Source organism: Sapajus apella, unplaced genomic scaffold (genome assembly GCF_009761245.1).
Source record: "Sapajus apella isolate SASKATOON/1434 unplaced genomic scaffold, GSC_monkey_1.0 scaffold17, whole genome shotgun sequence".
NCBI lineage: Eukaryota > Metazoa > Chordata > Mammalia > Primates > Cebidae > Sapajus > Sapajus apella.
Window position 1 is genome coordinate 10715070 of NW_022436957.1, and position 21658 is coordinate 10736727.

A 21658-nucleotide genomic window follows, 5' to 3' on the forward strand; every position below is an offset into this window, starting at 1 on the left:
ATCTTGAAACACAGAATTGGAGGACTTACACTTCCTGATTTCAAAATTTACTACAAAGCTACAGCAATCAAGACATTGGGCATGTATGGGTATAAGGATAAACACATAGATCAATGAAATTGAATTGAGGGTCCAGATATAAGCCCTAATGTTTATTATGGTCAGTTGATTTTTTCCACAGTGGTACTAAAACAATTCAGTAGAGAAATATGGCTTTTTAAATAAAAGTAGCTAGGACAACTGGATATCCACCTTCAAAGGAATGAAGTTAGACCCTATCTCACATCATATATAAAAATTAAAATGGGTCAGTTATCTAAATGTAAGAGCTAAATATCTTAGAAGAAAACACAGGAGTAAATCCTTGTGCTTGGATTGGGCAATGGTTTCTTAGATATGACAACAAAAGCACAAGCAACAAAGGAAACAAACAGATAACATTGGACTGCATTAAAATTGAAAACTTGTCCCTTCAAGGACACTAACAAGTAGGTAAAAAGACAATTCTCAGAATGGAAGAAATCATTTACAAACAATATATTTGATGAGGAACTTATTCTAGAATATATAAAGAACCCTTACAACGCAACATTAAAAAGACAAGTGACTGGGCATCGTGACTCACACCTGTAATCCTAGCACTTTGGGAGGCCGAGGTGGGCAGATCACCTGAGGTCAGGAGTTCGAGACCAGCCTGGCTAACATGGTAAAACCTTGTCTCTACTAAAAATACAAAATTAGCCAGGCATGGTGGCATGCACCTGTAATCCCAGCTACTCAGCAGGCGAGGCAGGAAAATCACTTGAACCCTAGAGGCAGAGGTCGCAGTAAGTCAAGATCACACAATGGCACTCCAGCTTAGGCAACAAGAGGGAAACTCGGTCTCAAAGAAAAAAAAAAAAAAAGACAACCCAATTATAAATGAGTGAAAGATTTGAATAGGTGTTTTTCTAAAGAAGGTAAACAAATGGGCAATAAGCACATAAAGAGAAGCTGAGCATCAGTAATCAGAGAAATGTAAGTCAAAACCAAGTGAGATGTGATTTCACACCCACTAGGATGGCTAGAATCAGAAAGACACAATAACAGGTATTGGCAAGGATGTGGAGAAATTGGAAGCCTCACACTGCTGGTGAGAATGTTAAGATCATATGGCCACATTAGAAAACAGTTTGGTAGCTAAACATAGAATTACCATATGACCCAGAATTGCACTCCTTAGTCTACAGAAAAACCTGTACACGAATGTTCATAGAAGCATTAGTCATAATAACAAAAAGTGGAAACAGCCTAAATAATTGCTGAATGGACAATTATTCAGTCATAAAAGGGAATTAAGTAGTGATACATTCTACATTATGAATGAACCTTGAAAACATGCCAAGTGAAGAAAGCCAGTAGAAAAAGCCACATGTTGTATGATTGCATTTATATAAAATTCCAAAATAAGCAAATCCATGAAGACAGAAAATAGATTAGTAGTTGCTAAGGACTTGGAGCCATAAAGAGAGATTGCCATATAAAGGTTCTTTTTGGTGTGATGAAAATGTTCTAGATTAGATTGTGGTGATAGTTGCACAATTCTGTGAATATACTAAAAACCATTGACTTGTATAAAGGGGGAATTTTATGGCATGTAAATTAATACTCAATAAAGTCATGAAAAATTTAGCACATTAATTCAAGTAGCATAGCTTCAAACATGTCAACTCACAAACATTTGAAATTGAAATTTATGAAAATTTACAAAGAAAGAAAAAACAAAAGAAACGAAATTAATGAACATTTAGGTGTTATGTAAAAAAACTTATAGTTAGCCAAAATAAAAATGTGACTCTCTGAACTACTTAATGTTTATCATGCTGTTCTTATTTTCTGTTTTTTAATTGACAGTTTTGCAAATTTAATGTAGCATTTCTCTTTTAATTTCTTAAAAATGTGCTTAGAATGTCACAGTGGAAATGAGGTTTAAAACTTAAGTATAGGCCGGGCGCGGTGGCTCACGCCTGTAATCTCAGCACTTTGGGAGGCCGAGGCGGGTGGATCATGAGGTCAAGAGATCGAGACCATCCTGGTCAACATGGTGAAACCCCGTCTCTACCAAAAATACAAAAAAAAAAAATTAGCTGGGCATGGTGGCACGGGCCTGTAATCCCAGCTACTCAGGAGGCTGAGGCAGGAGAATTGCCTGAACCCAGGATGCGGAGGTTGCAGTGAGCCGAGATCGCGCCATTGCACTCCAGCTTGGGTAACATGAGTAAAACTCCGTCTCAAAAAAAAAAAAAAAAAAAAAATTAAGTATAAATAAAAAATGACATGACAGAACAAGATTGTAATTACCAAACAGCTGTGTTTGGTAACCGAACAGTGCACTTCGTGCTACTGCACTCCAGCCTGGGTGACAGAGTGAGACTCTGTCTCAAAAAAAAAAAGAAGTTTATTTTTGAGATTCTGTAAGTTCCCCACAGTTATATAAACTGCAAGGCCTGGGAGAGAGGCAGAGAAGTTTAGGGTTAGAAAGGAAGTCTGGATCCAGCTCACACTTATAATGAGAAGGGCTGTTTCTTTCTCTTCCTGACTCACTGTTGAAGAAGGTTTTTCAGATTGAGAGTTTATCAGAACCATAAGGTAAATTACTCTTTCCATACTATTATGCAGTTATTTCCTGAATTATATTGCTGTTTGATTCAGTGTCTGGAAATCTAAATAGCTGGGATCATTGATGGATTTGTTCAGAGGCCAAAACCCTGATAAGTTTATTAATGAACATCAGGGTAATTTAATCTTCCTGAAACCTCACAGAACATTTGAAACCCGTAAGGGAGAGCCACAATGTAAACACCTACAGAAATTAGAGAATGTTAATTAAGTACAACATCAGGTAAAGATAAATATTAACAGATTATAGCCCAAACTGATTTCAGAAGACCTGGGTTAGCACTTATGGTAAATTAATTGAGAAGAGGAATGAAGAGAATTTTAATGAACTGACTGGTTTTTCTTAAGCTGCTTTCAAAATTGTGAAAAGCTGGCTTGGTCCAGAAGCAGTGAGCTTGCTGAAGTTTACAAGCAAAAATGAAGTCCAGGACTATGTCAGTGTAGAATACCTGCCTCCCCACATGGGTGGAACTGTAAGTATAATATTTGAAACTTGTTTATAAAACAATACCGGATAATGGCACATTAGGCTGTATACTTTCCTCAAGGAAAAAAAGAAAAGTAGTATCACAACACACAAAGAAATATCACAAATACCCCAAAATAGTAAGTAGTGTTACATACAATTTTAAAGTTTTAAAGTTGTTAATTTTTTATTTTTTGATAGGCAATATATTTATGTTATTCTAAACTTAAGAGTATTCAGAAGAATCATCAGAAATAAGTCTTCAGTAAAAATGTCTCCTCCTACTTCCATTTCCAACCACCATATTCCCCTCCCCAGCTGAATTTCTTGTATTAATTTGCAGGGATATATGTTACCTATATAAACAAATAAATGTAGTATAAAATTCTTCCTCCCTCTCATCTCTTCTAAACAATTCATGTATTTATGTGCTAGTGTGCATCCTGCTCTTCTTTGCACAGCATGTCTTATCATTCCAAATCAATATGTAGCAGGCTTTCATACTTTTGTTTATGGCTGCATAGTATTCTACTATCTAGACATAAGTTAGTGAATTGCCTCTTGATGTGTCTTTAGTGTGCTTCTAATTGCTTGCTGTTCAACAGTTGTTTTAGTTAAAAACATACTATTAAGCATATACTACCAAGATTTTTTTAACTTATTTTTACTACTTATAAACTGTACAACTTATAGACTTGCTATACTTTGGATTAACTTGATAATATTTCACTTTTTTTATTTTTTGCAATCTATTTTGTATACTGCCTGCCTGGCAAAATTGTATTCAATCAGAACTAGCAAGAGGAATAGTTTTGGTATGTCCTTCTGTTTATTGTCTTTGATTAGAAAAGACCTAACATTTTTAATTTGAAATCTGCTTCTTTTTTATTCTGAGGCTTTATATTTCACATTTTAACCTAGAAAAACCAAATACAGTTTATATCAGGTGCTATGCTTGATTTAAAATGTGATTTTGATTTACTTTTAACAATTTGCTCATAAAATTGTTATATCTTAAATAATTATAATCATATAATTCATAACATTTTAAAAGATGTAAATTTTATGTATAGAAAAGGTTATTTTATTTCCCCTCTGTTCTTAGTGATATGTTTCTTTAGACTTACAATCAAAATTATAGTAGCACTATTTTTTTTTTTTTATTTTTTTTTTGTTTTTTTTTTTTTTTGTAGACAGAGTCTCACTCTTGTCACCCAGGCTGGAGTAAAGTGGCATGACCTCGGCCCACTACAACCTCCACCTCCCGGGTTCAAGCAATTCTTCTGCCTTAGCCTCCTGAGTAGCTGAGACTACAGGCATATACCACCACACCCAGCTAATTTTTCTAATTTTAGTAGAGACAGGGTTTCACTATATGGGTCAGGCTGGTCTCAAACTCCTGACCTCAGGTGATCCACCTGCCTCGGCCTCCCAAAGTCCTGGGATTACAGGTGTGAGCCACCACACCCAGCTACTTTTTTTTTTTTTTTTTTAAGAAAGAAAGAGAAAGAATAAAAAAAAAAAAGAAAAAAAAAGAATGAAGGAGAGGAAGAAAGAGGAAGAGAAAGAGGGAGAGAGAACAGGGGTGTTGCTTTATTGCCCGGGGTAGAATGCAGTCTAAAAATGGGTATGCCTTAATTGTGTTTAATAATAGAGACATTAAAAAAAAAAAAGTGAGGGAAGAAAATAATTAACAAGCAGCCAACCAATATTTCATTTAAACCTATAAATGGGTGTGATATGGTACTGATAAGAGTGTATATTTTGTGTATTTAAAGTGGAGAGTTCTATAAATGTTAATTAAGTCTACTTATTCTGGATTTGAGTTCAAGTCCTGGATATCGATGTTAACTTTCTGTCTCAGTGATCTGTCTAATATTGATGTTGAAGTCTCCCACTATTATTGTGTGGGAGTCCAATCTCTTGATAAGTCTTATATATCTGGGTATTCCTGTATTGGGTGCGTATATATCTAGGATCTTTAGCTCTTCTTGTTACATTGATCCTTTTATTATGTAATATCCTTCTTTGCTTCTTTTGATCTTTGTTGCTTTAACGTCTATTTTATCAGCAAAAATTGCAACTCCTGCTTTCTATTTATTTATTTATTTTTGTTCTCCATTTGGTTGGTAAATTTTTCTCCATCCCTTTGTTTTGAATCTTTGTGTATCCTTGCATGTGAGATGGATCTGGATGTAGCATACCAATGGGTCTTGGCTTTTTTTGCCTGTCTGTGTCTTTGGATTGGGGGATTTAGTCGATTTAAATTTAGAATTAATATATGTGAGTTTGATACTGCCATTTAATGTTAGCTGGCTGTTTTGCCCATTAATTGATGCAAGTCCTTAATTATGTTGATGTTCTTTATTTTTTGGTATTTTTTTAGAAAGGCTGATACTGGTTGTTCCTTTCTATTTGTAGTGGTTCTTTCAGAAGCTCTTGTAAAGCAGGCCTGGTGGTGATGAAATCTCTGAGTGCTTGCTTGTTCACAAAAGATTTTATTTTTCCTTCGCTTATGAGGCTTAGTTTGGCTGGATGTAAAATTCTGGGTTGAAAGTTCTTTTCTTTAAGGATGTTGAATATTGGCCCCCACTCTCTTCTGGCTTGTAGGGTTTCTGCAGAGAGATCTGCTGTGAGTCTGATAGGCTTCCCTTTATGGGTAACCTGACCTTTCTCTCTGGCTGCCCTCAATATTTTCTCTTTCATTTCAACCCTGGTGAATCTGGCGATTATGTGCCTTGAGGTTGTTCTTCTTGAGGAATATCTTTGTGGTGTTCTCTGTATTACCTGGAGTTGAATATTATCCTGCCTTGCTAGGTTGGGAAAGTTTTCCTGAATAATATCCTGAAGCGTATTTTCCAGCTTGGATTGATTCTCTTTGTCACATTCAGGTACACCTATCAAACGTAGATTAGGTCTTTTCACATAGTCCCATATTTCTTGGAGACTTTGGTCGTTCTTTTTTATCCTTTTTTCTCTAATCTTGTCTTTTTGTTTTATTTCATTAAGTTGGTCTTTGACCTCTGATATCTTTTCTTCTGGTTGATCAATTCGGCTGTTAAAACTTGTGCATAGTTCGCGAAGTTCTCGTGTTGTGTTTTTCAACTCCATTAATTCACTTATATTCCTCTCTAAATTGTGTGTTATTGTCAACATTTCGTCAAACCTTTTTTCATAGTTTCTTTGCATTGGGTTAGAACAAGTTCTTTTAATTTCCAGAAGTTTCTTATCATCCACTTTTTGAAGCCTGCTTCTGCTGATGGAACACAGTCTTTCTCCATCAGGCCTTGTTCTGTTGCTGATGAGGAACTGTGATCCCCCGTAGAGGGAGAAGTGTTCTGATTTTGGGTATTCTCGGCCTTTTTAGGCTGGTTTCTTCCCTTCGTTATAAATTTATCCATCTGTGGTCTTTATAATTACCGTCTTTATAGTTTGGTTTCTGAATGGACGTCCAATTTGTTGATTCCCAGCGCTAAAATCTGAACAACCCACTCACCGGCCAAAACAGCGGCTTTAAGATTGATGGTGCTTTTCTGACTGCACCGAGAACCGCCGCACCAAGGCAGTGGCAAAACCGCCTCGCCGGCCTCAAGAGTCGCACTGGCGACCTGTGGGGCCCCTCCGCTGGAAATCTTCTGGTGTGTGAGCAACAAAAATTGATCTGAAAGTGTGGCGTCCTCTCGTTCTCTGCGCTTTCAGTGGGAGCTACAATCCCGAGCTGCTAGTGATCAGCCATCTTGGATCTCTCTCTTTTTTTTTTTTCTTTAATACTTTCCGTTAAAAACAATTATACAAGACCATATTTTTTAACAATAATTTTTAAGTATTTTTTCAAAGAGTAATACATATGCATGATTTTTTTATAAAGTAAACACAGTACCAGAAATTGAAGAGTATAACAGTACCATGAAAACTACATCTCCCTTCCCAGGTCAGTGCCCACTGCCACCCCCTAGAGACGGTCACCGCTAAGTTTTCTATCCCTCTGGAGTTATCAAAGTTTTTTACACAGATGGTCACATACCATATATATTGTCCAGTTGGACTTTTTTCACATCCTTTATTTTGTAGGTTATACCATATTGATTCACAGAAGTCTATCTCATTTGTAAACCATGGCAGTATATTCCATTGTGTGGATGGATATAACATCATTTATTTAATCACTCCTCTTTTGAAGGACTGCACTGCTAGTTGTAGTCTAATCTTTTGCCATTACTAGTTTTGCTGCAGTGAATATCCTTGTAATAACTCTTAATATATGGGTGCAGAAAAAATCAGTGAGTATAGTTTTTAATTTTGATAGCTGTTGCCAAATTTTCTCTAAAGAGATTGCATCCATTTACCAATAATGTGTGAGAATTCTTGAACCATCTCCTTGCCAGCATCACACATTCTCATTTTTGTAAGCATTGCCAGTCTCAGGTAAATGTCATTTTAGTTTGCATTTCTTATAAGTGATGTTGAAAACTTTTTTATGACAATTTTCGTTCTTTTTCAATGTATTCTGTATCCATTTTTTGTATTGTTCTAAAACTATATGGTTCTTAAAAAATACACACACACACACACACACACATGCAACATATACATTTAAAGCTTTATCCATCTGAAATCCTTACACACACCCCATATGCATTTAAAGCTTTATCCATCTGAAATCCTTTCTGGTGTAGAGAGTGAGCTAGAGATCTAAGGTGATTCTGTGTAGATGGCTAGCCAATTGTCCCACACCACTTATTGCTGTTTTCCTTTCTGGTTTGAAATGCTTTCTTTATTTTAAATTTCATGATCTAATTAAGTCTGTTTTCTTGGCCAGATTAATGAATTGTAAATCTACTAAGATATTTATTTCTCTGCCTACCATTTAGTAGGCTCATGTGAAATTATTTTCTTTTAGGATCCTTTCAAATACAGCTATCCACCACTAGTAGATGATGACTTCCAGACACCATTGTGTGAGAATGGGCCTATTACAAGTGAGGATGAAACTTCAAGTAAAGAAGACATAGAAAGTGATGGCAAGGAAACATTGGAAACAGCTTCTAATGAAGAACAAACAGCTCTTCTGAAAAAGGTAATTTTACAAATAAAATAAAACTGAATCACAAAACGTCGTCCATCCCCAGTTCTGCCACTAGCCATCTATTTGATTTTGGGTAATTCACTTAACCTGCTACCCTTCCACATTTTTGTGTATAAAAAGAAAGAGGAAGAATGGGATTACCAGATAAAAAGCACCACTTTAGTGTAGTTAAGGCTGATTCCAGGCCAGCCCCTGTGTCTCATACCTGTAATTCTAGCACTTTCTGAGGCTGAGGTGGAAGGATCACTTGAGCACAGGAGTTTGAGACCAGCCTAAGCAACATAGGGAGGCCCTGTCTCTACAAAAAATAAAAAATTTGGCAGGCATGATAGTGCACACCTGTTGTTCCAGGTGGAAAGATCGCTTGAGCCCAGGAGGTCAAGATTATAGTGAGTCGTGATTGTGCCACTGCACTCTGGCCAGGGTGACAGAGTGAGACTTTGTCTCGAAATAAAATAAAGGCTGATTCCAGCTTTTGTGTAAAAAATAGCAAAACCCATCTAGAAGTAATTGTTTTATCTAACTTTTTTTGGTCTAAAAGTAATTTAAAACTTTACTTTGATTTAGTTCCTTTCTCTGATTTTTAAAAGAGCACTTTGTAGTTGTCACTCTTTTTACAAGTAATCAGGGACTTGATAGATGGATAAATTACAATGTTATAATTTAGAAAAAAATTAACGACTCTTAAGGGAAGAACCATGTTTTATTTTCTACAGTAACCTATGTATAGTAGGCACTAAAATAGATATGTTAATGGGCATGTTAATATATGCTAAATGGCTATCTTTTTCCTTTTTTGTGTGCATGTGTTTAGATTAACCCAACTGAATCTACTTCCAAAGCAGAAGAAAATGAAAAAGTTGATTCAAAAACGAAAGCTTTCAAGAAACCATTGAGCGTGTTTAAAGGCCCCTTACTGCACATCAGGTAATCATCAAAAATTTTATTAGCTATACTTTTATAACATATCTTGATCATCTTGAGGGAGCCACAAAGTTAAGAAAACTTCTGTTTGGTTTTTGAAACTGTAGAAATATAAAACCAAGAGTTATCTGAAGACTTGACCTTGGTTTCTACACACAGTGGATGTTTTTAGCTCCCTTCCTTTCTTTTACTCTGTCGAGTGTCTTTAAAGGGCTCTCATCACACATCAGATAATAAAAGTAAATATATATTAATAATAAATCTGAATGGCATGTATTTTCCTCACATAACTGGTACTATTAGACTTGCCCGAGTTCAGGAATGCCAGAAATGACACTGAAGTAAGCATTTGTTGATTTGACTTTCCAAAATCCAAGGATGAACTAGAAAAATAGATTTGTGACTAAAGCCAAATTTCAGGACATCTCTATTTTTCTGCTAGGTTATTTGATTCAAAAGATTCCAGGTTGTTTCTTTCAGCATTGTATAAAAACCTTTTTCTCTTCGGGCGTAGTGGCTCACACCTGTAATCCCAGCACTTTGGGAGGCGAAGTCAGGCAGATCCCCTGAGGTCAGGAGTTCGAGGCCAACCTCACCAATATGGTGAAACCCCGTCTCTACTAAAATTACAAAAATTAGCCAGGTGTGGTGGTGTGCACCTGTAATCCCAACTACTCGGGAGGCTGAGACAGGAGAATCGCTTGAACCCAGGAGGCAGGTTGTAGTGAGCCAAGATCACACCACTGCACTCCAGCCTGGGCGACACAGCAAGATTCTGTCTCAAAAACAAAAACAAAAAAAAAAAAAGAAAAAGAAAGAACAAAACCTTTTTCTCACCAATAATGTTTTTGGTTGGTAAACATATTTTGCCTTATGTTAGGCCGGGCGCGGTGGCTCAAGCCTGTAATCCCAGCACTGTGGGAGGCCGAGGTGGGTGGATCACGAGGTCAAGAGATCGAGACCATCCTGGTCAACATGGTGAAACCCCGTCTCTACTAAAAATACAAAAAATTAGCTGGGCATGGTGGCGCGTGCCTGTAATCCCAGCTACTCAGGAGGCTGAGGCAGGAGAATTGCCTGAACCCAGGAGGCAGAGGTTGCGGTGAGCCGAGATTGCGCCATTGCATTCCAGCCTGGGTAACAAGAGCGAAACTCTGTCCCAAAAAAAAAAAAAATTTGCCTTATGTTAAATTGCTACACCAATTTTATGATCTCATGTAGCATTTTCTGTCCCTTTAGCTATGTTTTAGGTATGTCTCTTATGAATAATACAGCCAGACTTTTAAAAAATCTAATCTGACATTCTCTAATTGATAATATTAGTTTGTTTCCATAAATTTTCATTACGGTTAGATTTGGATTTATCTCCACCATCTATATGTATGAAAGACTGCAAGAGAAAGAGGCATAGATGCACATGGATTTTCTATTTTTCATGGTTTTTATTTGCCATTTTAACCCTTTGGAGTTTATTTTGTTTGTTTGTTTACTTGTTCCCATTTTTCTCCCTACTTATTTGGAACTTACACATTCTGTTTTCACTGGAGACCTGTCACATCATAGGTCCTTGCCTGTAATTGTAGAGGTATGACAAGAAAAGCAGGCTACGGAGAAAGCCAGACAGCTTCTCAAGGGCACATTGGGCTCTACTCCTCCCTGCCTCCACTCCCAGTGAAGTCCCAGAGCTGCTCCTACACATACACAAGGACCTAACCAACCTCTGTCTTCGGAGCTGCTCACAGTTTTTGTGCTGGTTACTAAGAACAATGAGATCCATCACCTAGTGTTTTTCTATGACTTTCTTAAGATTGAGCTCTAAAAGGAAGCCAGCAACCATGCAAATTTACCACATTGTCTAAAACTAGGCAAAGCCCTACTGGGAGAGTGCATTCTTATAAACATGTGTAAGTTAGATGAATAAACACCCCCAAGGTACAGACATTCCTGATATGAAATTAACCTATTTAAAGATGGATCTCAAAATCAAGGACTAGCTGAAAATTCACTTTAAATTATTCATGTTTTTATGTAAAGCAAAAACACTATTGTTCCCATTGTTTTGAGGCACCTGATACAATTTGTCTAATGTAATTAAACTACACAAACTTTGAATGAATCTTTAAAAATTTTTTTTTAGGTCATAGGCATTACAATGGAAAGTAATAGTAAAATTTAAATTTTGAAGCTCATCAATTTTCCTATTTGATAAGTTCTTCCTAGAGCTCCCATCCCACATTTAATGTTTCTTTTTCTCCTTCCCTGTTACTTAGAAAAGCTGCTATATAGTAAGAAATTATTCTGTTAAATACATTCCTAATCATCTTTCTTTTTAAGTTATGCTCTTTTCTGTTGGTGTATAGCAATATGCCCCATTCTCATCTATTTATAATTAGGTAAAGTTGAAGCAGCAATATCTTCTTTGCTTTATTATCTATAACCTTTCAAATAGTTTAAATAAGTGCACCTTAAGATAGTGCTGATTATAGGTTTAATTCAGAGCCTTTGTAATCCTCTCTTCTATTCTTCCTGGTTTGCTTTTGATCTTGGGGAAAACCATAGGACTTTTAAAATAGTATGCATTGAATCAGTAAGATTAGAATACAAAGTTGTATTGGGTAATTGTCTTATAAGTCTTTTTTGGTGAAATGTCTTATACAAATGACCATCAGATATTAACTAAATATTTTTCTTCAAGCTAATGATTAGATTTTCATTTATTCTAAGTATTACAAATGCTTTATGTTTTTGTCACTCCCCAGCCCAGCAGAAGAACTGTATTTTGGAAGTACAGAATCTGGAGAGAAGAAAACTTTAATAGTGTTGACAAATGTAACTAAAAATATAGTGGCATTTAAGGTAAATATCTCAAAGATACAATAAATTATGTTTGAGAATTTGACATGGGAAATAATTTTAGACATATTGTAATTGAAAGATTGAAAATTTTGAACTTGTACAGTGTTTTTATTTATGACCTTTTTTAGGCATGTTGTACTGCCTTTTGGTTCTAACCAAGTGGCATAGTTTATCCAAAATTTTCCCTGAGGTCTGTATCTCAATCTTCTATGTGCAGTAATAGGTTAATGTCTAAATTAATAACAAGAGTTTAATGTCTGTTGTAAATAACAACTCAAGAAAAATTACTTTTTACTATGTGAATAACTTATAATAACAGTGAAACATAAAACTATAAAATTGATAGTGCATTTTTCTACCAGTGTGGTATATTCTGGAGTGTAGTTTATATCAGATATTAACCTGATACTGAGCATTAAGTGTAACAAGACTGAGTCCATCACTACCCCAATACGGTAGGTTTTCCTGCCTTAAATCTTGTATTTAGATATAACCACCAGGATGTTCCTAATGTGCTTTTTAATTTCTGAACACCATTGTATTAATAACATGCAATCTAATGAGCATTCCGTTATTGTGAATTTATGTCATTAAATTCAGGCAATTAACAGGATATATTTAATAGATGAATTGTTTTATTCAAGAGGCAGTCTGAATGACAATTTGATGTATATCTTAGTATCTTTTTAGATAGATTGAGATGCTGTATGCATAACCATCATTCTTACTTTGTAAACTCTTTGTTCATTGATTATTCACTGCTAATTTTTTAAAGTCATTCTTAAGCCATTTCCACGCCCCCCCAAAAAAGCATAAAGGTTGTTATATGACTACTGTGTTTATAAACAGGTGAGAACAACAGCTCCAGAAAAATACAGAGTCAAGCCAAGCAACAGCAGCTGTGACCCGGGTGCATCAGTGGATATAGTTGTGTCTCCCCATGGGGGTGAGTTGTCACTTAGTAGCTGCAGCAGGTGTTGGGTATGGTGGGGGGAATGGGACCTGGAGCTGGGCTGAGTCAGCAGAGATGTCAGGCTAGAATCTAGAAATTAGCAGAGTATCATGAGTAACCTCACCTCACTCTAGACATCTGTCCTCCCACATGTGAAATGGGATGGTCAAAGAGGTCTTCTAAAGCCCTTTGCAGCGTTAAAATGTAATTGTTTTTAACAAGTAAAATTGTTTAAACTGACACCACTTGAAATTGAATTTCACAGGAGAAATTCCTTGCTTTTAGAAATTTTTCCTTTTTAACGATATTTCCATTTTCTTCTTTTTCCTTAATGTTGAGTTCCAGAATAATGGTTAAACCACAAACATATCCAACCCCTTTGAAGGTTCCTCTTTATATGCTGAATTACTCTTTTGGAATGCAGGTTTAACGGTCTCTGCCCAAGACCGTTTTCTGATAATGGCTGCAGAAATGGAACAGTCATCTGGCACAGGTCCAGCAGAATTAACTCAGTTTTGGAAAGAAGTTCCCAGAAACAAAGTGATGGAACATCGGTAAGCTTTCTCCTCACATTCTTCTCAAATGTAGTGGAAAGAATCAGAAAGAGAAAAGTGCCTCCATGGGCCAGGTGGCCTCCCTTTCTTCTTGCATCTGCTGGGTGCCCTGCAGGGCTCTGGGAATGCCCAGATGAATGAGAGCTGGTGTTGCTCAAGGAGGTCACTAATAGCAGAAACTCACTTGCAGGCCAGTGCAAGAGTCAGGATCTGTCCAGTTCACAAACACAGATCTCTTTGTCTCAGCAGTTCCCCTTGTAGGAATGCTCACCTTACATACTAGAATGTTTTTTGCAGCATTGTTTGTAATAGTGAAAAACTGGAAAGAGATCATCTAAATAGTAAAGCAATAATGAGATACATTTGAGTACAGCTACACTGAAAAGTGCTGCAACCACTCAAAAAGGCACAGCAAGTCTATTTGTTCTAACACGGAAAGCCATCTGTGATATATTATTAGAACACAAATCTAGTTAGAAAAATTGGTTATGGGCATTATCCTATTTAGGAGGGGGGAAAACTTGCATATATAGGTATATACATGTATGTACATATATATAGATATATCAGGTTGTGACAAATTTCTTGAAAAGATATACAGAAAAGGAGAATAGAGAAGGCTGTATTATAGTTTTATTTAACTTGGAATTATGGTTTATTGAAGGGTTCCCATTTTTCCCCCCAGGGAACATTTGTCAATGTCTGGAGACACTTTTGGTTGTCACAACTGGGGGATAGGGTACAATGGACATCTAATGGGGTCAGCATAGGGATGCTGCTAAGCCACTAGCAGTGCACAGGATAGCCCCATCCCCCCAAAATTATCTGGCCCCAAATGTCTGTCATGCCAAGGTTGAGAAATCCTGCTTTATAGTGTAGTTAAGGATGGCCACTCCAATGACATTACAGTAGGCCCTGAAGGAAATGAGAGAGCAAGCCACATAGATAACTGGGCAGAGACCTTTACAGATGGAGAGAACAACAAACACAGCGAGCTTGGCCTTTGGGAAGAACAACAAGGAAGTCAGTGTCTCTTGACTCCAGTAAGGGAGGAGCATGGTGAGAGATGGGGACTGAGATAGTTGGATATCAGATTGTTGCTATGGTGAGGACTTCTAAGTGAGAGGAAAAACTGTTAGTCGGTGCTAAGCAGAGCCGTGAGGTGATCCCGGCTTATTATTTAAACGGATTCTTCTGGGGACTGTGTAGAAACTAGATAGTGGGCAGTGATACCAAGTTCACACTAAAGTGGAATTTGCTGTATGCTAGCACTGTTCTAGATGCTTTAGAAGTATTGATTCATTCAGTCATGAAGACAGTCCTGTGAGGGAGGAGGGCATTTTTCCTACTTTATAGAGGAGAAGCTGGGAAACCTGATAATGGCTATGGTTGAATGAAATCTTCAGGGCCGGGCGCAGTGGCTCACACCTGTAATCCCAAAACTTTGAGATGCTGAGGCGGGAGGATTGCTTGAGCCCAGGAGTTCAAGACCAGCCTGGGCAACGTAGGGAAAACTGCTCTCTACAAAAAATCAAAAACTTAGCTGATAGACCATGAAAATAGATTATGAACAGTGAAATTCCTGAGAAGGCTGAAAGCGTGTGGGGGACCTAAGGCAGGGGAGATTAGCCTTAATCTAGAGGAGGGAGAAGCAGATGAAGGTCAGCAGCCTGCCTTGTTTTTACATGTACTATTTAAATTTCCAAACTGTATTACAGGAGGACCTACTTTCTGTTTTTAATCAAGAGTTTCTGTGAGGGTCTTTTGTGTGTTCAAAGACATGGTTATGGGAATATTTTGAAAGGGTAAGAAATACTGGTATAAAAGGTGTTGTAGATTAATTTGAAGTTCTTATGAAACAGTCCCTCAAAATGAAGGGTTATTTTTGGTTTTGTTACATTCAAGTTGCTTTGTTTTCTTTGTTTTTTCCTTAACCAATTACTGATGGCTTACTTTTCTGTAACTGTGAGAGGAGATCACCGTTCTCTTGCAGAAAGGGGGAGGGAGGCTTGAGGGTGAGGTACAGAAGCTCAAGGAAAGTACCTTTCTCCTATCTAGAAAGGGTGATTTCCTTCAAATCGTAAGATATTTGGATGAATTCTACTGAATGTCATATAAAAAAACCTTCCATTTGAATTTTACTGAGTGGTATCTGCAATACCTTGTGTTCTTTATACATGCATTAAGAAGCTAGAAGATAAATATATACAGAGCTGCTGCCTTAGGTGAAAGAAAAGGAAGGAGGATTTTCACCTCTGTTATATAGACTTCTGTGTTTAACTGTTTTCATTTTGTATTTTACTTTTATAGGAAAATTTATTAACATTTTTAAAAGTTATGTTACCTTTGGATTTTCATAGGTTAAGATGCCACACTGTTGAAAGCAGTAAACCAAACACTCTTACATTAAAAGACAATGCTTTTAACATATCAGATAAAACTAGTGAAGATATATGTCTTCAGGTAAGTATACTTTCCTCCTAACTCAAATGAAGTTGTTCATGCTAATCAACATTAGAAATCCATTTTTTTCTCACAAACATAAGGAAAAACCTTTGGCATAGACACAACAGAAATACTCTTCTTTGTGAAGAGATGCCAAACCAGCAATGGTAAGCAGTCCAAGCATGTGCCTTTAATCCCAGCACTTTGGGAGGCTGAGGCAGGTGGATCACTTGAGCCCAGCAGTTTGAGGCCAGCATGGGCAACATAGCGAGACCTTGTCTCTACAAAAAAATTAAAAATTAGCCAGGTGTGGTGGCACACATCTGTAGTCCCAGTTACTCAGGGGTCTGAGGCAGGAGGATTGCTTGAGCCTGGGAGGTCAAGGCTTCAGTGAGCCAAGATCATGCCACTGCACTCTAGCCTGGGCAAGAGAACAAGACTGTTTCTCAATTAAAAAAAAAAAAAAAAAAAGAAATGGTAAGCAGTGAGTTATTTTTGGAGGTCTACTAACCATTTGAAAGCTCTGACCATTTTTACCTAAGCACAGGTGCTTTGGGGAGTATCAAATAATTTAATCTTGTTGAAAAATGTACCAAGTAGTGCATTTAAATTTCAAAGAAAGAGAGGAGCTCCCTTTGTGAGTAGCTGAAAGTTGCTTAAGGCTTTCTGTACCTCCAGGAACTGACTGCTCTGCTCCTGCTTCAACTAGAAATTTAGACCTCCCAAAATGAGAATAAGCAGAGACATATCTGTCCACCAAACGAATCTAATGCCTTGTTGCACTTCCACCTCCTTCCACCAGCCTTACAGAGTAGATGAACCTCATCCTTTCAGTGTTTGGATTTCTAGTATTCCTATTTGTCATGCTCATGATTAATGACTTTTATTGATATAAATCTTTCATCCCTTTTTCCTTCTTCAGCTCAGTCGTTTACTAGAAAGCAATAGGAAGCTTGAAGACCAAGTTCAGCGTTGTATCTGGTTCCAGCAGCTACTGCTTTCCTTAACAATGCTCTTGCTTGCTTTTGTCATCTCTTTCTTCTATTTATTGTACAGTTAAAGAAGCGGTGCCCAGTAGGAAACACGGTTCCTTTGTCCATTAGTTGGAAAAAGTAACAGACCTAAAACTCTACCAAGCTACTAAAAGCGTTACACATCTGTGCTTCCTAAAAGGAAATATGCAGCATGTAGAGGGGAACACATACATGTCTTGAAAATAAACTGCTAGAGTAAAGAAATGCTGGAGAAATTGATTATAAGAGACTATAGCTATTTAGTAAAGTAAGTAAAGGTATATCCATTGTGTAAATTAATAGTTTAAATATAATTTATTTTTTCCTTTTGATCTGAATACTTTTAAAGCTTAAGTTTTATCATGTAAATACATTAGCTAAACTGAAAAATATAAGTAACATGCTTTGTTGCAGCCAAAAAATGTAATCTGCTTTTTTATGACAGAATTATAGCTGAGCTGACTTACTAGGTTTTCTATACTATGTATATAGAAGAACATGTATATTGAGAAAGAAAACATACTTATGCAGACGAATTTATGTAACCATGACTTTGTAATTTTAAGAATTCCTTCCAGGTGATGGTCAATATTCTTTTGGAATGTAAACCGATTTAATGCCAAACACCTTAACCTTTGTTTCTTAGTGTTCCTTAACAGCCTGCCTTTTATTAATCTCAGGCTTTTTTATGAACACTGTCATTTCAATAGAATTTGGAAAATTAAGTGTGGTTGGAATTTCTTTGAATGTTGTTAGTAAAGTCCAAAAAGAAAGTCTCAAGCAGTCCCCCTATCCAGTCGTTTTTATGGAGCTTCATGTTGTCCACTATAGCTGGACACTAAACCTTTTGCCTCATTTATTATAAAGGCCTGATCCTCCGTTGCCCCATCTTCATCCCCATTCCAGAGCAGAGGAGTCTCTGTGGACCTTGAATTGCACTGTCTTCATCCTCATTTCTAAATGAAAGGTGTTAGATATAAATGTTTTGAAAAGTTAGTTGTTTGAGATGCTAAGCAGGATAACTAATTTACGGTTTACATTGTTCCTTGTTAAAATCAGCCCATGACAAGGAAATTTACAAAATACTACAGTATCTAGAAGAGTGAAAAGAAAAAAATAAAACAAAAAGAAACATAGATGCCCAGGTGTCAGCTCTCCATTTAAAGAATGAAAAATGTGACTCACAATGGTCTGTGAAAACTTCAAACTAGGACCAATTGACTTACTTGATATTCAATTGATATGGTAATACCCACCCAGTATTCCTAAAATCCTAAAAAGATACATCTTGCAGTAGCAGAGGCTATGAAATTAGTTTGTTCTCTCATGAATGTGACCAGTTGGGGTTTATGTTGGTTCACATGTACATCTACTTTATATGAAAGAAAAAATAGTCTGCCTATAAAGCCATGTTTGGAGATTTTATTGCTTTTCTGAAGGGTAGTGTTGTTGGCTTTCATCTTCAAGAAGTTGATTCCAAAATTGAGTCATGAAGAATGATATAACAGAGTTCCTTCAAAATTGGCCTAGGAAATAAAACCTTAAAAGGACACTGGTGTGCTACTTTGTCTTAATTTGGGCTTTTCTGTTTCAGTTTGCCACCTCCAGCTGTGAAATGGACTGCAGTCCACCCTAACTACTGTGCACAGTATCTCCCTGTGTGTGTGCACAGTGGCTTCCCCTTACGTGGTAGATTTTTGGCCTTAATATAATCTAATCCCAAAATAGTCATGTATGTTTTCTGTCCTTGGCAAATAAATGAGGAAATAATTAGCCAAGATTGAAAATGTATTGTCCTAACAGTGTCCCTTTAACGTTTCATATGAAAAATGATGTTCACCCACTAAAATATCTTTGCTGAATGTCTGGTCAGTTAAATTTAACAACATATCTTGTTAATGTTTGTGTGTCTATTAAATGTGACTAAGCAGGATTACTGAAAATTAACTATAAAATCAAAGGCATATAAACGTTTGTACTTGTCTTGATTAATCATATATTTACGCTTGATTTTATTCTGTCTTCATTTGTTTTTATTTAATCATAATTGCATGATTATTTTTGGTACTGTAATCAGTAATTTCATTTTTAATCGTGTCATTATCTGTTCATGACCAAATTACCAAGGAACCAACATTTCGATTTAGATATTTGTTTTCACTTAGGAATGGAAATTAATAGATTTTTCCATGAAAGCATTAATGAAATATCATTACCTTGATCTGCAGATAGCCTAAAAATTTGATTGCTGGTAAACCTGGCCTCAAATTTCATACTACCATAATTGTTTTTATATATTGCCACTAATTTTGACTGGATTTAATAGCACTTTATTGTACAACTACAAAAAATATATTCCTAGAATTGTTGCCAGTGTAATTTCTCTAATGTTCTGGTGCTTTTCATATATTTTCAGTATTTTTATTACTATATTGGTATTTTATTTGTATAAATTGATTAAAAGAACATGTTTTCTATTTTAATATGTTTTAGAAAAATAATTACATTTATGAAATAAATATCATCAGGAAAAAACCTCTGGTCTCTAATTGATAAAGCATCTTAAAGAAAATCACTATATCAACCTCACTCTGACCTTTTAAAGATGATAGTAATTTCTTTTGGATCGCTTTGCATTTTTATAAGGACAGCGCTGTAGGCCTCCAAAGATACAATTCAGTGTCAGGTTAGCCTGTCCTTTAGTGTGTCCTGTTTCTCCTCGTCCCTGTGTCGGGTCTGGCTGCTCTTCAGTGTAGTTCTTCGTTTTCCCCAGACACAGCATTGGACCCACTGTCATTGCTTAGAGCTCATTGTGGAGCCTGTTGCTGGAGCTGCAATGGGTCAGAATTGCCATGTAGTTTCCCCAATCCTAGTATCCATGCATAGTTCTCTCTGACAGGAGCAAGCAGGAGGCAGGCTAACAAGAAATCTGCCTGGCTGCCAGACACACAGGAAAGGTAGCAGTGTGGCACTGATCATTCTGAAATCAGGCACATACTCAGGACCTGGGACTTGGGGGCTGTTGCAGAGGGGTAGCAGGGAAGCCCAGGATGGTGATGTTAGAGGTTCTCAGGGTTGTTGATGTCTGGTCTATCACCAATAAAATATACAACCTCCGAAATGGTAGCTACCTCTCCATAAAAATAGCATGAGTTGGAAAGTCCCTCTTCTACACTGAAAAATATGTGATTAACAAAATCATGTGGGTAGAGTCCCAACCCTCTGATAAATTCAAAATAGAGCCACAAAGAATGTTAACCTGCCAACACACACCATACCCACCCGGGATGTGACAGGGTGGTCTCCATCCCTAAAGAGCACAATTTTCTAGGAGTCTTGAGCTTCTGTCAGGAAAATCTCCAGCTAGGTAGGAAAGGATTGGGTTACTTTGCAAGTCTTCAGCTCTTTCTCCCCTAAATTTTTACCATCAACTCTAGGTTTCCTGACATCAAAACAATATAGGCCCTCAAAAATATAGGGCTCCCCCTCTCTCCCTGGCCCAAGGAGACAGACTAGAAATCTTCTACTTTTTCCAACTGAAACAACGGTTGTTAGGAGTGAGGGCTCTGAGGTAAGACTACCTGTATGACTTGGGAAAGTTAACCAGTTTCAGCCTGCTTCCCTAAGTGATAATCATAGTACTACTCTACAGGTTAGGTGTGAGAATGAGAGGAAATAATGCATTTAAAGCATCCATGGAGTCTAGCTTGGCTTTGCTGATATATCACCTCCACCTCCTTGTCAATTCTCTAAACTTTTTCCTGTTTTTTTACTCACTCTTGCATTCTTGGCACCTGGATAAAATTATCAAATCAGTTCTTTCACACCTGCATTTTAATTTGTCCTTATATTGAATAAAAATTATCTCCCTGTAATGTCCAAAAAGTCTCATACCTTCCTTATTCCCCACTCATGTTGCCTGCCATGAAGAATAAGACCAATCTCTTCCACGTGTTAAAATATTTTAAGACAGCTGGTTTAACTGACAAGAATACAGAGAAATATCTCCCTGACCCATAGGGACAAGATTTACACACATTTTCATGTCTTCCTAGAGGGAAAATTTGAGTGGTCCTTGAAACCAGCAGTTTTCCTACGCTTTTTTATCTTGAGCAGTCTCAAGACCAAACATACTTTTCATAAATGCAAATATGGTTGAGCAACTTGAGTCAGATACCAAATCATTTTTCAGTCATAAGTGGAATATATCATAACATCTTACTTGTCTTTTGTAGATAAGGAAACCAAGAGTCCAGGAAGTAATTTTTTCCCAAAGTAACATGACTAATTGGTGTCAGAACAAAGAGTTTAATCTCCCAAGTCCAATGCTGTCATAACCACCCAGAGCTGCCACATTTGAGTAGTAAGTTACAATGTTGAACAGATAGGTCTCAGAGCTTTACTTTCACCAACAGTATGAGAAAAGAGAATGAAGATAAAATACTTGAGAAGCAGAAGTGACAAAGTAGAATAGCCACTCAGGACCCTGGAAGTTTCTTGGTATTCTAAGCGATGTATTAGTCCAGTCTCACATTGCTATAAAGAACTACCTAAGACTGGGTAATTTATAAAGGAAGGTTTAATTGGCTCACGGTTCTGCAAGCTGTACAGGAAGCATGGATGGGGAAGCCTCAGGAAACTTAAAATCATGGCAGAAGACAAAGGGAAGGCAGGTATGTCTTAAATGGCCAATGCAGGAGGAAG

The 21658-nt window shown here is 36.9% G+C and overlaps 1 protein-coding gene across 5 annotated transcripts in view; it reads left to right on the forward strand.

The window, feature by feature from the left end:
- The window catches only part of MOSPD2 (motile sperm domain containing 2), a 45313-nt gene extending 25824 nt beyond the window's left edge, over positions 1-19489 (forward strand). For 2 of the 5 annotated variants that reach the window (XM_032285941.1, XM_032285939.1), the window contains 8 exons: positions 3007-3131; positions 8025-8201; positions 9025-9137; positions 11894-11990; positions 12840-12936; positions 13367-13496; positions 15857-15959; positions 16864-19489. In XM_032285941.1, coding sequence (XP_032141832.1) covers positions 3007-3131; positions 8025-8201; positions 9025-9137; positions 11894-11990; positions 12840-12936; positions 13367-13496; positions 15857-15959; positions 16864-17001 — 980 coding nt within the window. In that variant the 3' untranslated portion in view covers positions 17002-19489. The remainder of the gene's footprint in view (positions 1-3006; positions 3132-8024; positions 8202-9024; positions 9138-11893; positions 11991-12839; positions 12937-13366; positions 13497-15856; positions 15960-16863) is intronic. The other 3 variants (XM_032285940.1, XM_032285943.1, XM_032285942.1) reach the window with 3 other exon arrangements.
- Positions 19490-21658: the final 2169 nt, after the last annotated feature.